The following is a 13,086-nucleotide window of genomic DNA, read 5'->3' on the forward strand; positions in this document are numbered from 1 at the left end:
GATCAATGAGATTGGGTCCACTTGCCTTTTGTTGCTTTATGTATTATCTACCGAGTACAGGAGAAAAATCTTAATGGAAGACCACCATTCATAGCAATATCAGGACAGGGGTTCAGAGACGCATGGCAGGACAAGTCAGAAAGCCAAAGGATTTCAAATGCTCATCAAAACAATTGTACATGTCAAGAGAAGTAATGAGATGTAATGACTTTCCAAACCCTCTGCCAGTGAATTCATATGGTGTCCTTGTTAAGAATGTAAAAACGTCAGATATCAAACATATGTCTGTCTGTAGGGAGAGTTTATCCACTCAAGATGATGTATTCCCAAAGAAAGAAACAAGGGTCACCGGCTGAGATGAGCGGGGGTTTGTGGACCCCCGCACGCTGCTCCTGCTGCCGCTCACACCTGTTTTTTTGTAGCTACAAATACACATGAAGTGAAAATCCTGCTGTGCGTCTCACTAGTGTCACACTCAGCTACTCGTGTGGCCGTGGTGGACACGGAGATCAAACCCCGTTATGATGCGGCCGCTAAATCTGGGCTTCCAAGACAGTGGACGCCCATGTAAGGATAGAAAGCTTTTAACTTATTGCAATCAAGTGACAAAGTATACCCGTAATGATACATTGATATGTATCACACAGTAAAGTAAACTGAAAAGATTTTCTTTGCTGTTTGCTTGGTCAGCAATCCAGAAAGATTTGCAAAACTGCAAAAAAAACAGCCACTAAAATGATGACTTTTGCTCACATGAGATCTTCAGGAACTTCAATGATCCGTCCAAAGAGTCATGCAACCACATGCTGGTCTCAGCGCGTAGGACATAGTGGGAACTTAAAGGCAACATTTGGGGAACTATAGCAGTTATGACATGTAGTCCAGGTGCATATATAAGAGTGACCATATAATAGACATTACATCGGTGGTTACAGCCAGTAAGCGAACCATTAAGGTACCAAGGAGCCCGTTGAAGGCTTTTTCTTTGGGACGAGTTTTTTCTGTGTATACAGACTGTAAATCGCTCTGAGGCAAATTTGTGATTAAATGAAAGCATGAAATACACAGGCATGTACAAAATGTACATGCCTGTGTATTTCATGCTTTCATTTCATGCTTTCATACATTTTATTTTAGAGCTTTTCCTGTTAGATTGTGTGGATACACTGTCATCAAACTGTGTATCACTAATTGTTTACGCCCCATTGGGGTGCAGGAGGAATAAAAGCAAAGCAATCAGATGTTTTAAGAGTAAGTTTCCATTTATTGTCAGTGATACTATTTTCAAACTTCGAAAAAAAAGTTTATTTAGAAAACTATAAAACAAATGAAACACAAACTCTATGCTTGATTGACCAGACAAATTCCAGAAATTGAATAGAAGATAAAGATTATTTAATTTAATCTATATGCTCATCACATCATACAAATGTGGGACAACGAGAGTTTCCTATGAAATGTGAACTGTGAACTAAACTGTGCAGCTGAATCCTGTTTGCTAACAATGTCCTCCTGCTGAAGACGAGCAGCAGAGACGGAGACGCGTTGGTCGGTGGAGACACGAACAAGCAGCGCAGGTTAAATTTCTTATTGTGGAATAAACCTGTAAGAATCCGCCGGGAACGGGGTTGTGTTACCGACTGCTTCTACTAAGTTCAATATTTGGACACTTTGGAAATAAAAAATGGGGTCAACAACACAGGCGGCCTGGAACAGAAGCACTCCGGGTTCTTGTTTGGGAACAATCGGTAAGTAGCATCTCAATTCCAACTGTCAGGGCTTCATTTTCATTAGTTGTGGAGTGAAATATGTCTCGACCTTGTCAGTGTGCTGTGCGTTTATTGATTAACCTGTAACAGTGTAGTCAGGTGGATTTTCTGTAAATAGACTCTGCAGAGTTGTGCAAGAGGACATTGATCAAAGCCCAGATGCGCCGTCAGGACGCCGGCTTCAGATCTGTGCAGAAGCAGCATGGTGACAGATCGCCGGGAGGTTTTGGTTACATGTGGAATCCGTGCGCCACAGACACACACATTGGGAACACGGGCTGACTGCACACGCTGGGGTGACTTGATACCGCTTGTAAAGCTGAAATCCTCTGCAGAGGTTATTATCATAGTATCACACACTCATGTTTGTGTGTCGGCTGTACAGGATGTGCAACCAGCGCACAATGTGGAAACATGGACAGACGCCATTTACAAAACGAACCTTCTGGACACTTGTCTTTATCCTCATGCTCCTAGTTCCAGGTCCTGTGGTCACCCCCCCCCCCTCCTTTCTCCACAGCTGTACATAGTGACACGAATGCCTTCACATTTCAAAAGGCCTTGAAATGACGCTCTTATGGATGCAAAACGAGCTGTCAGTCAATGCGCAGAGATGCTCACTATTTGTCAGCGTATCTCTCTGATAAATCAACCGTCAGTGGCAGCGAGAGGAAACGGATCAGCATTCGTCCGAGCTGCAGACGTGTCGGTGTCACAGTATTGTCCTCATGTATAGAGTGAGAAGGATTTAAGTTCCCTGCATAGCTACTGGCTTGTATGGCAGCGAGGACCCCCCCCCGTGTGTGTGTGAGAGCCAGAATGTGTATATATTGCAGCCTTGTTAGCAGGGGGGGGTGGCAGCCACAAACTGCCCCCAGGGAGGTTCTGGTGAACGCTGTTGTCAGTGAATGAAGTGCCTTTTTTCCAGTTTAAACGTTTAACTCTGTGACGCATTGGCTTCTGGTTTTAGGGTTTTTGATTTGAATTGAATCATCTATTTGGCTTCTAAGACCGAAGACGATTCCAAAGAGAGCGAATGTTTCCTTCCCAATGAGAGCTCGGTGTAGATGTCGCCGTCTTGTTGGTTGTATCAGAACTGAACGCTGCTAAAGGTTCTTCTCCATGTAACCGCTATTCTCTTCTTGCCTTTTTCCAGAAAGCGTTCCAACTTGTCAGCTTCTCAGACGTGTCCGCGTCACAAACCATCTGGCAGGTCAGGTCGTGGATTCCATTCAAAAGCCAGCTTGAGATAAAAGGAAACGCCGCGTTGACACTTGTTTTTTCTTTCAAGCAGAAATAAACACGCGCACATTGCCTCAGAAACCAGGACCACGTTTGTTCTTTCTTGAAGGAACAGCAGAGCCTCTTGATTTACAAGGACACGCAGCGCTCCGTTCAATGTCCACCAGCCACGCATTGGCAGGAGCTATAAGTTCACCCCACCTTCACTCTGGCACACAAACTCCCACCGCAGGGCTCTTTGACATTTGGGCTCCCGACCAATGGGCTGGTAAAAGGCACATGGGCATTTCTTTAAAGGCAGGCCAGGTGCTCATAAGTGCTGCTCCCACAAACTCTCCCTCCAGTTGGCCCCGGGGTTCCCTCTAATAATAGACAAACAAACCTGGAGCCGAACAAGAACGCTCCATAATGTTTGGTTACGGCCGAAGTAACTTCACCTGGAATGGAACCCTAAGAGAGCTGGAGGGCCGCCGGCCGCCCTGCTTCACAGGTAGGCAGCGACTGGGTTCATTCTGTCTCTGTGTGCTTCCAAACATCAGGGTCAGTCAGACACAGTCAGACACTCCACTGGGCGGCAGCAGTTGAAGGATCCTTTGAGGATTCATTGTCTTTTATGTGAAATAATAAAGAGAAACACAAGTACTAATTGTGTTTTTGCTGTTTGGAGCCACAGAAGCCTTTAACATGAGTCATCTTTGTAATGGAATCATCATCACTCAAACATGTTGCTGCCGTGAGTGACAAGATGTGAAGAATTAAAAAAAGGCTATTTTAGAAGAGTTATGAGAGGGGGCACAGATCTAGAGTCAGTCAGGGTGTGTGTGTGTGTGTGTGTAAGAGCCTCAGAACGAAAACCCATGGCTGTTGGTCCCGTCACCACTTGTCTGGTGCATAACAATGAACACACAATTTTTCATTTAATCCAATAATGGAAACATTACTTTTCAACTTTTCTCCAGTAGAAAAAGACAAATGTAAAGTACAGTGTAGCCCCCCCCCCCCCCCCCCCCCCGGCTCTGTGGCCGAAACAGCAATGGGTGCGATTTGATTTGATGATTACACATCGGCAGAGCGGCTCGGCTCAAAGTCTTAGTGCTGCATTCGGCAGGAGAACCAGACGCACATCAGAAGCCTATAAAATAGTTATTGGTCATTGCCACCAGATCCTGCTGATGATGCTGATCACAACCAAACCCACGGCTGATAGACCTACAGGGCCATCTGTAATAGAACAAGCGGTTCATTTAGTAAATGCTGGTCCATTTGGAGTGATGTAGACCACAAAGCAGGGATGCTTCCGGCCCACATTCTGTCACTCCGCCGCATTCCAAATAAGGAAATTGCAAAAAAAACGACGACAAGGCAGCGATCATAATCCAAGATGGCGACGCTGCAATGACCAAAGTCTGGCTTCAAAATGAGACAGAGGGATAGAGCCTTTGAGCTGTGCCCAACTTTTGTTAGTCTGTATTTCCCATGTCTGCATGTTTTGCAAGGAGCAACACTGTGTACAACATTTCTGCTAAATACTGGTTTGGTTTTCAGTATTTGAATTACGGGGCGTTTCTAGAACTTCTGATTGCTGGACGTTCACATTTGTGACGGTTTACTGTCTTTTGGTTACGTGGCTGTTTCCACTGTGTATTCATGCAGCACATGTTATGTACAGTACAAGTTGTGTGTCAGAAGGGGTTTAGGTTTGGCGCCATTGCTTAACTGCTGTATCACGTTAAGCTGCTATAAGCAGACCTCTGAGAAGTAGAGCACATCTTGTTTCAGCTTCTTTCTCACTTTGGCCCCCGGTCATCCGCTTGTTAACTACCAGAGACAGTTTCTTCTGATGTTTATCCTCCTTTGCACACTCAGAGCAACATACGTTTCACTTATGTGCTTGCAATAAATGTTTCTTCAAAAATGTTAAAAGATGTGAAATTCTGCCAAACAGACTGAGTGCCAACTGTAAACCGATACTAAACCAGAAGTATTTACTAATATGAATATGAGACGAGTCACACTGGAGGATCACTTTGGTGTTCTTCGGTCTAAAATGTAAAAGAGAATCCATTACATCAGCACTTCAGCACTTTGCATGTTTCCTTGTTCCCTTTCCGCTTGGCGTCGTCTGCAGCCAGAGACACAAGAAAGAAGCTGTTGCCAAAGCCTCACAAGGTCATTGGTTTTCAAAGTTCTCTTTTTGTGACCTTTAGCATTCTGTTAAATCCTTAGTGTTTAGTATAATCTGTAATAGGACGCAGCAGTCAACCCAAGCTGGCCTTTCCACCTTTAGATGTATCCTCTGTATCAACATACCTCGTAAAACATTTTTATTAGCGTGCAGTCTTCTTTTAACCTGCTGTTGGTAGCATTTGTTGGTGTGCGGTGGAAAAGTGTGAATCCATTGTGAGGACGATGCACAACGCCAGGCAAACGTCTTACGCTCCAACAGAAGCCTTTAAAGCGGCTATAAACAACATTTTTATGATGCCAATGCACTGAATGGCTAAATGAAAAGTGGGCTGTTTATAGGGATGAAGCTACAGAGAATTATCACCTAGATCCACAGCTCCCGACAGCGTGATGGAGCAGCAGAGCCAGTTGAGTTCATTATTGCGAGGTGCCATAGAGTCATGCTGCAGCAGGCGTTACAGGCATTGGGCAGGTTAGAGACCAGCTGGACAGATACAGTAGAACATTTAGCAGAGAAACGGATTTTCCTCAGGAGTTGGTGGAGCTAAAAGAATATTGGACTGTAAGGATTATGTTTATTGCCTGATGCTATTCAGTAGGTGGAAACAGTCAAATGATTACGGCCGAGTTCACCATATCAACAAAGACGAGTGACACAGGTGGACATTGTAACTCGACTGATCTATTACCTTCTGTGCGCACGTGGTCCTCACTGGTGGATCTTTTACTCGTGTCCCCACAATGGGCTCCCATATAATCTATTGGTATTAATAGTACACCGAATGCTTTGAAGAATGAGGCTTTTTGAAGGAAATCAACAACTTAAAGCACGTATCCTGTCTACTGAGCAGCGGAGGGTTGCAAAAAGAAGTCTTCTCACTGGATTTATTACTTCAGTAAACATTGTGAACATAGATTTATAGTCTCAATCGCTAGTTTCAAGTCTTCTTCATCGTGGCATGATATTCATTTTGTATGTTGTGGTGCATTTTAGAGTCGCTGCCACTACCAATGCACTATACAGGGTCTCTACTTCACTACTACCACTGTACATATGGTGTTCCAACCAGTATTCACTGGTTATGTTCAACTCTGCATCTTTGACAAATTTACCGCAAACATCCAACAATGAACACAAATGAACACCTGGCATTAACATTGGGGGATCCAATCCCAAATGGGCAGGTCCAAGCACTGGCAAGATGCAGTCAAGACACATTGAGGTCTCATTGAAATCCAGACCGTTGACGGACAGAGCTGGCTTTGCCGACAACTGAGATACACATTTCAAGCGTGAAACAAACGGTCCACTTTTACCCTGCGGTCAAACCTCGGCCTGCACGTCGAATCAGTAACAGAAGGTTGAAAGGTTTCCCATTCTGCTGTAGACGACGGGGAGAGCGCCCAAGTTAACAACTAATGAGGTTCCATTATAAAGAATACTTTCTCCAGGTGTCTATGGCAACTACACTGCTGCAGTTACACAATTATTGGATTTTGATAAAAAGAATAAAATAAGTGTTCTTATTCCTGTTGAGCAGCCGTAAAGGAACCGGAATGCAATTTGTGTCGAGTTAAAAAAAGTAAATGATGATCTTTAAAGCAACGCTCGATGGTGGTGACTGACGGGAAGCAGAGACACTCTATACAGAGGTCCACAACAGCTGGGGGCTTGTTTTACCGTGACCCCTCAGGAACCCCTTCAGTGTCACGCAGGGAAACCAACCCTTTTAATAACAGGGTCTGAAGCATGAAGGGGACTGTCACGGTTTGGGTTCCCGTCCCGCTTTATTTTGTAGTTTCCTGCCTCTTGTGTCCCTGGGTTAACTTCACTTCCTGCCTTGTCCTGTCGTCCCCTGTGATTGTCTGTCTGATTGTCTGCACCTTCCCAGTGTCTTTAAGCCGTGTGTGTCTCTTGTTGCATCATTGAATGTCCTTCGTGCTGGTGAATGTCTTGCCTGTGAGGTCCTGGTTCGTGTCTGCGTTTTTTCCCTCCTGGTGTTTTTGGATTTTGGATTTTTTAGAATGACCTTTTGTTTTCAACACTCTGCGTTTGAGTCCTGCCTCTGCCGACCCGATCGTGACATCTCTTAGACTCTATTCGTGCAGTTTACATGAATATATTTTAAAGCAGGAACACCCCATAAAGAAAACTGTGTCCTTATACTATATATTTAAATATATACGTATACACATTTATATTGTATTGAATGTTGTGTAACGAACCTCTTTGTTGACCTGCGAATACTTTTTTCACTTTCCGAGGCTTCGTACCTTCAGCCTGGACAGGTCTCCTATAAAGAGATGTTTTATATTATCACGGCAGTGTGTTACTGTACTTAAATTATCTGAACTATCTGTACACTCAGCAGCCTCCGCTTAACAGTGCCAGTATCTACTTTCAAAAAAAGTAAAGCGCCAAACTTTGCTTGGTAGGATTTAGTCATCACCTTGTTGGTCACATGCTCATACAGATGCTGCAGGTGCTACATGTCAAAGTTAGTCTACATCATTGCACTTTAAACCAAGGACTCCCTGAGAGAAGGAACCTTGTTTAGGTCTGAAATAGCAGCAGAGGTCCCGAAGGCATCAGGGAAATAGCTCAACGAAACAGCTGAAGCAAGAAGCCGGGTCTTTCCTCACATTGAGGAAACTGGAACTGCGTCAGTGTGTGTCGATGTGCTGAGCCGGGGAAGTGTGTGTATAATTCCACACGCAGATTAGTGTCTATCCGTCCTCCAGGGAAGGACATTGTTCTGTTTCAGTGGGTGTGTTTGATGCTTGTGTGTGTGTGTGTGTGACCTTATGAGAAGAGCACACTGTAAAGTTCATGTGGACTGAAAAGCTGTCCATGAGCTCACTGGCTGAAGGTTCGGATTAAGGATGGGTATAATCAGAGTGTCCTTCAGCCTGACCTGCTGTCCACTGTGTCCTCTCTCTCTGTCTCCGCGTGCTGATGAGGGGACTGATAGTTTTGAGTTTGTCTCCACACTGCGATGCCACAGCAGAAGAACCAACAATAATATAGTTGTATAGTTTATCAGAATCTGTGTAATTGAATAATAGAGCAGATAACAGTGTATTTCTTGACTTCAGGGACAATGTCGCACTCTGGTGGTGGAATTTCATTAAATTCAACAGTAACATGAACACGAGGTAGAGCGCTGTGAGCAATACTTGGTTGATATCATGTTCCTGAATAATACAAATATGTCTACTTCAACGTCACATTTTCTCACAACGATGCAGCTGGAACGTTGGCCCATAAAGCGGAGTACGCTTCAGGCTTCCTGGGTTTACTACCAGAGCCACGTCACTACTCCATATACCAGATACTCTGTGTTCACTAACTAACGGCTGACAACGACAACATCAACTATCTGGAGGCGTCTCAATGGCAGTTCACCAGCCCTTAGATACGTGTAACCTGGTACAAAATGCATTTAGACATCAGGCATAACAATCTAACTTAAAAAATATATCGTTATATATAATATAATATGTTTTGTTTGTGTTTAATTGGTTTAATTGACACTAGCAGCCAATCCATGTCCATTGTAGGGGAGAGGGCGGGGCTTAGGCGTATGGGTCAGGTTCAATGTTATCAGCGAAACATGAACAGTGTAGGAGAGCGATGCTGTTCATATCTTAAGGGCTGACGATACAGGAGGTAAATACTAAATACCTGCTATACTGTGACTAAACGTGTAAAACAAGTTGAGTCCCATTAGCATAAGGACACTAGCCATTAGCTTCATACTGTTAGCTGTGCCGTTCCGTTAGTGTGAATTCACTTGTTGAGTCGAGTTGTTGCTAGGTTGCCCTAAAGTAGACCAAAGTGGACTTGTTGAGTTATCTGACTCAGGAGATGGATGTTTGGGACTGTAAGAGACTTTGGACCACAAAGAAGAACGGATTCCCGGATACTCCGCTCTGAATATTGTCGGATTTGTTGTTGACGTGTAATAACTGCCCAACTGTTTTTGTTAAATGCCTTGTGTGATGTGTTGACGTCCAGTACAAGAATGTTCTGGTGAGAGCTGGTTAAAAGAGGTAACACACCATTCAAATACAAGATAAAAGGACTTTTTACTCCTTAATTCTATTGGAGACACCACCAGTTATATTAGTTGTCAAGATAAGGGAACGTCAACTGTAAGACAAATGGTATTAGTGTAGAAGAACAAACCTGATTCCTATACTACTATCTAGCTTCATGGGACGGGTGTCCCAGACCTCCTGTCCCCACCTCCAATGAGAAGAACTGGACTGGAGACACGGAATTGACCGACAACAAATAATGTTCCTCCCTTCTGGTGTCATGATCACCCATGAAACGGATCCTCCTCCATGTTTCCCTTTTGGCCTCAAGGTTTTGTACAAATGTTTAAGGTGGACAGTTGCCACGTCACAGTGGTACAGACATCAGAACCCTTATTGGTTGTATTTTGTGTCCTGCAGCTGCCAAGCCGGCCTTGTCAAGGTCCTTTTTATAGTGGCGGCCTTCTCAACACTGCGGCACAAATGTTTTGTGGAGCGCTTTATCCTGGAGGGATAGAGTTACACGTGCACACGCACGCACCTACGCACAGCTGCCAACACACTTATCTATGTTCTTAGACAGTGGTCTGCATCGCAAGCTAGGGCTGTCAGAATGACTCAAAAAGGACGTTCGAATATTCCCTTTAAAAAACACACATATTGGAATATCTGGTTGCGTATTAGACGCGTAAATAACAGGACAAATTAATACGACGAGACATAACTACCTGTTCAGGTAATTTGTTTAAGTTTAAACCTATTTAACAACATATTACCTGCACAAAAATAAGTAAATTAATTAACGGCCAAGACCGCAGACCTCCTACTCGTCTTTGTGCGACGAGTCTTCGTCCACCCTCTAGTTAAATACTCCCAGTCAGTGGAAGTTGGCCATATACAGTCAGTAGTCAGGCACCCACCCGCTAAGCAGACGGTCACTCTGCCGTTTTTACTTTTTTTTAAAAAAAATTAAAAATTTGAATATTAATTTTCACATTCACAAGCAAAGTCCCACGCAAAACAACGACACTTGTACTTTACGACAAGAAGCCATCGGGATTTTCAATTTGTGGACGATTTGATGACACAAAGAGTGAAGATACGCACAAACCCAAACTGTACAAACTGTGAATATACTTGCACGGGACAGTGGCACACACGCGCACCCTCACTGGCACTGGGAAGTATTGTGAAGTCAGGGGGAGTCTCCATGTCACTGTGCCTCCCCCTCTCTGCGGGGGAGAGACGTAAGAGAGATGCGTTGAGTGTGCAGAGGGGTGAGGACGCACTTTGGATTTGCTCCGTCTCTGTCCACACCGGATTAATGATCTCCACCTGTCTGATTTGTCGTCCTTCGGCCGGTTAACTTGCTGCCTGTCCGTTCATCTGTCTGTTTATGTCTCCGTCTGTCTGTTTGTCTCTCGTGTCTTTCTGTTGGTTTAACAGTTTAGTTCATAGGGTAAAGGAACAATCAATCCATCTTTAAATAACAGTTTGTTCATCTTTCCGTCTGTTCTTCTGTCCATTAAACAGTTTGTTTGTGTCCGTCTGTTGGCTGCAGAGCGAAGCCGGCCGAGTATGACAGCCCCCCCGAGCTCCTCCAGCGGCTTAGAGGTTCTCCTCTCCACCCTGCAGGTAGGAACGGCTTTACACAACAAATGAGGGCATCATCTCTTTGCACATATTGACCACTACAGGAATTCTGATCGCCGGTTCTTTCTTACATGAAAGGTCATAAAGCCACGAGGTGTTTGAGTCGATGTCAGAGTGTGAAATGAGGCAGCACAGGCATCACTGTACGCCATGTGCATCAGCCATGAATCCCCAGTACATTCATGCTGATGGTTCACAGTGTGTGAGGGAAAAATACATTGTGCTGAAAAATGCTGAAGCATTGAATGGGACTGCAGTACCGTTCATCAGTGCTACATGTGATCATATGATTGGAACATGCCGGGAGTCAGAGTGGCATGACAATCAATAGAGAGGAACATACGTGTCCACCGCGCATTTTCCAGTGACGGCTTCATGAAATGAGTACGTACACACACGTTGTTCCCATTGATCAGACAAATTCTTTAGGCTATATGAGCAATTATATTACTGGTAGATGAAATCCAGCGTCCTGATTGGTTGAGAGTGAGTCACAGGGTGGCCTTATTCAGCGATAATGTACAGTACAATGTACATTGACCCGGGCGTTCTGTATCAATGTGCACTCAAAGTAACGGTTAGATTTTGCGCGACCGTTAGTTGTCATTTTAGCTTTTAGCTCGGTGGCGATCGGCGAAAAAAGACCAGAAATCCCACAAATGATCAGTTTGATCAGTTTGGGGCAATGCGAGCTTTTGCAACCGGACAATTAAGGTGGACGTCATGAGTGATGTGAATGAATGAGATGCTGAGGGAGCCGATGCTCAGCTGTGTCCTGACTACATTGGTTATCAATGACTGCAAACTCTAAAATGTAATGAAGTTGTGGCTAGAAGCTAAAAACACAAAGAATACGTAAAGTTGGAATTCTCAACAACTATTTTCAGCAATGTACCGTAGACCGAATGTAATATTATTCACTTCAGTGAACATTCAGATGAAATAAGTTTGATTACTGTTGACAGACAGCGTCAGCATCATTTCTCTAACCCATTATTTTATATTCAGCCTGCTCTATTTAGCTAGAAGTGTTTAACAGCGTTTCCGTGTATCAAACACAAACTGGCTGACAAGCGCGTGATATCAAATCCCTCTTCCTGCGTATGAAGTCAACGTCATGGCGGACGTAAATGACTTCACCAGCTCCCAGATCGCAGAGCGCACTTCAGTTTTGTGATCAATATGTACTTTTTTTCAATATAAACTTCCATCTGCAAAGGATATGGCCTTTCCTTTAAGTTAGGTTGAGGGAACAAAAGTAGTGTGTTAGGTCTAAGCATCAAAAGGAGGACATCTGAACAACAAAGAGGACACTCTTGCCCACCCCTGACCACCTCCAGTGTCTCCACCATCAATAGACCATAGACAGGGGTCACTTCGCTGTATGTCGTGATGTTGTATTAAAGCTATATGTATGCCGGTGTTGGGTACATGCATATCACACCTCATACAATAAGCAGAAATGGGCAACTATAGTCCCCATTGTTATATCATCATTATCGCTATTTATCGTGCATCGAGGCACAATCATTCCCTCAGATCGGTCCAAGTTCAGTTAAGTCTTGTCAGGGAGCTGCATGGCGGGGAAGGTAGGACTCAGACGCAGAGTTTTCAAAAAGAAAAGGGACTTTAATTGTAAAAAAGGTTTTTAAAAGCAAAAGGCCAAGGGGCAATAAACGAAGACAGGAACCAGGAACGAGAAAGAGAAAGAGGACGGGGACGGGGACAGGGACTTCCATACAGTGAACAATGACGCGACAAGTGACAACAGACACACACGGCTTAAATACACAAGGGAGGTGCAGGTGATTGGACACAGCTGGGAACAATCATGACATGACAGACAATCACAGGGGAAGACAGGACAAGGCAGGAAGTGACATGACCAGGGAGAACAGAGGCAAGAAACTACAAAATAAAACCAGACATTAACCCAAAGTCTGGTTTTAATCTCCAGCACCATGTTCTGCTTTCTCCAGATCAACAACTACACACTCCGCACCGTATGTGGTCTCGACAAAATATTGTTACGCATCGACAGCTGTCATTTATTGTGCCGACGCCTCCCCGCCAGGCCCCGTCCCTTATGAGCTGACAAAGGGTTTTGTTTCATTCACTTTGTACAGCTTTCTACAGAAATAAAGGCAGATGAAGCAGACCCTGATTTGACAGAAATGTCCTAAAATTGCATCAC

General features: G+C 44.2%; 1 protein-coding gene across 8 annotated transcripts in view; it reads left to right on the top strand.

The window, feature by feature from the left end:
• The first annotated feature begins 3,063 nt into the window (after positions 1–3,063).
• Positions 3,064–13,086, top strand: part of LOC144391265 (cytosolic carboxypeptidase 4-like) — a 71,925-nt gene continuing 61,902 nt past the window's right edge. For 3 of the 8 annotated variants that reach the window (XM_078097871.1, XM_078097869.1, XM_078097872.1), the window contains exons 1-2: positions 3,309–3,501; positions 10,801–10,874. In XM_078097871.1, coding sequence (XP_077953997.1) covers positions 3,420–3,501; positions 10,801–10,874 — 156 coding nt within the window. In that variant the 5' untranslated portion in view covers positions 3,309–3,419. Of the gene's footprint in view, positions 3,502–10,434; positions 10,699–10,800; positions 10,875–13,086 lie in introns of those variants that run through there. The other 5 variants (XM_078097868.1, XM_078097875.1, XM_078097870.1 and 2 more) reach the window with 5 other exon arrangements.

The sequence above is a fragment of the Gasterosteus aculeatus genome, chromosome Y (assembly GCF_964276395.1).
Source record: "Gasterosteus aculeatus chromosome Y, fGasAcu3.hap1.1, whole genome shotgun sequence".
Classification (NCBI taxonomy): domain Eukaryota; kingdom Metazoa; phylum Chordata; class Actinopteri; order Perciformes; family Gasterosteidae; genus Gasterosteus; species Gasterosteus aculeatus.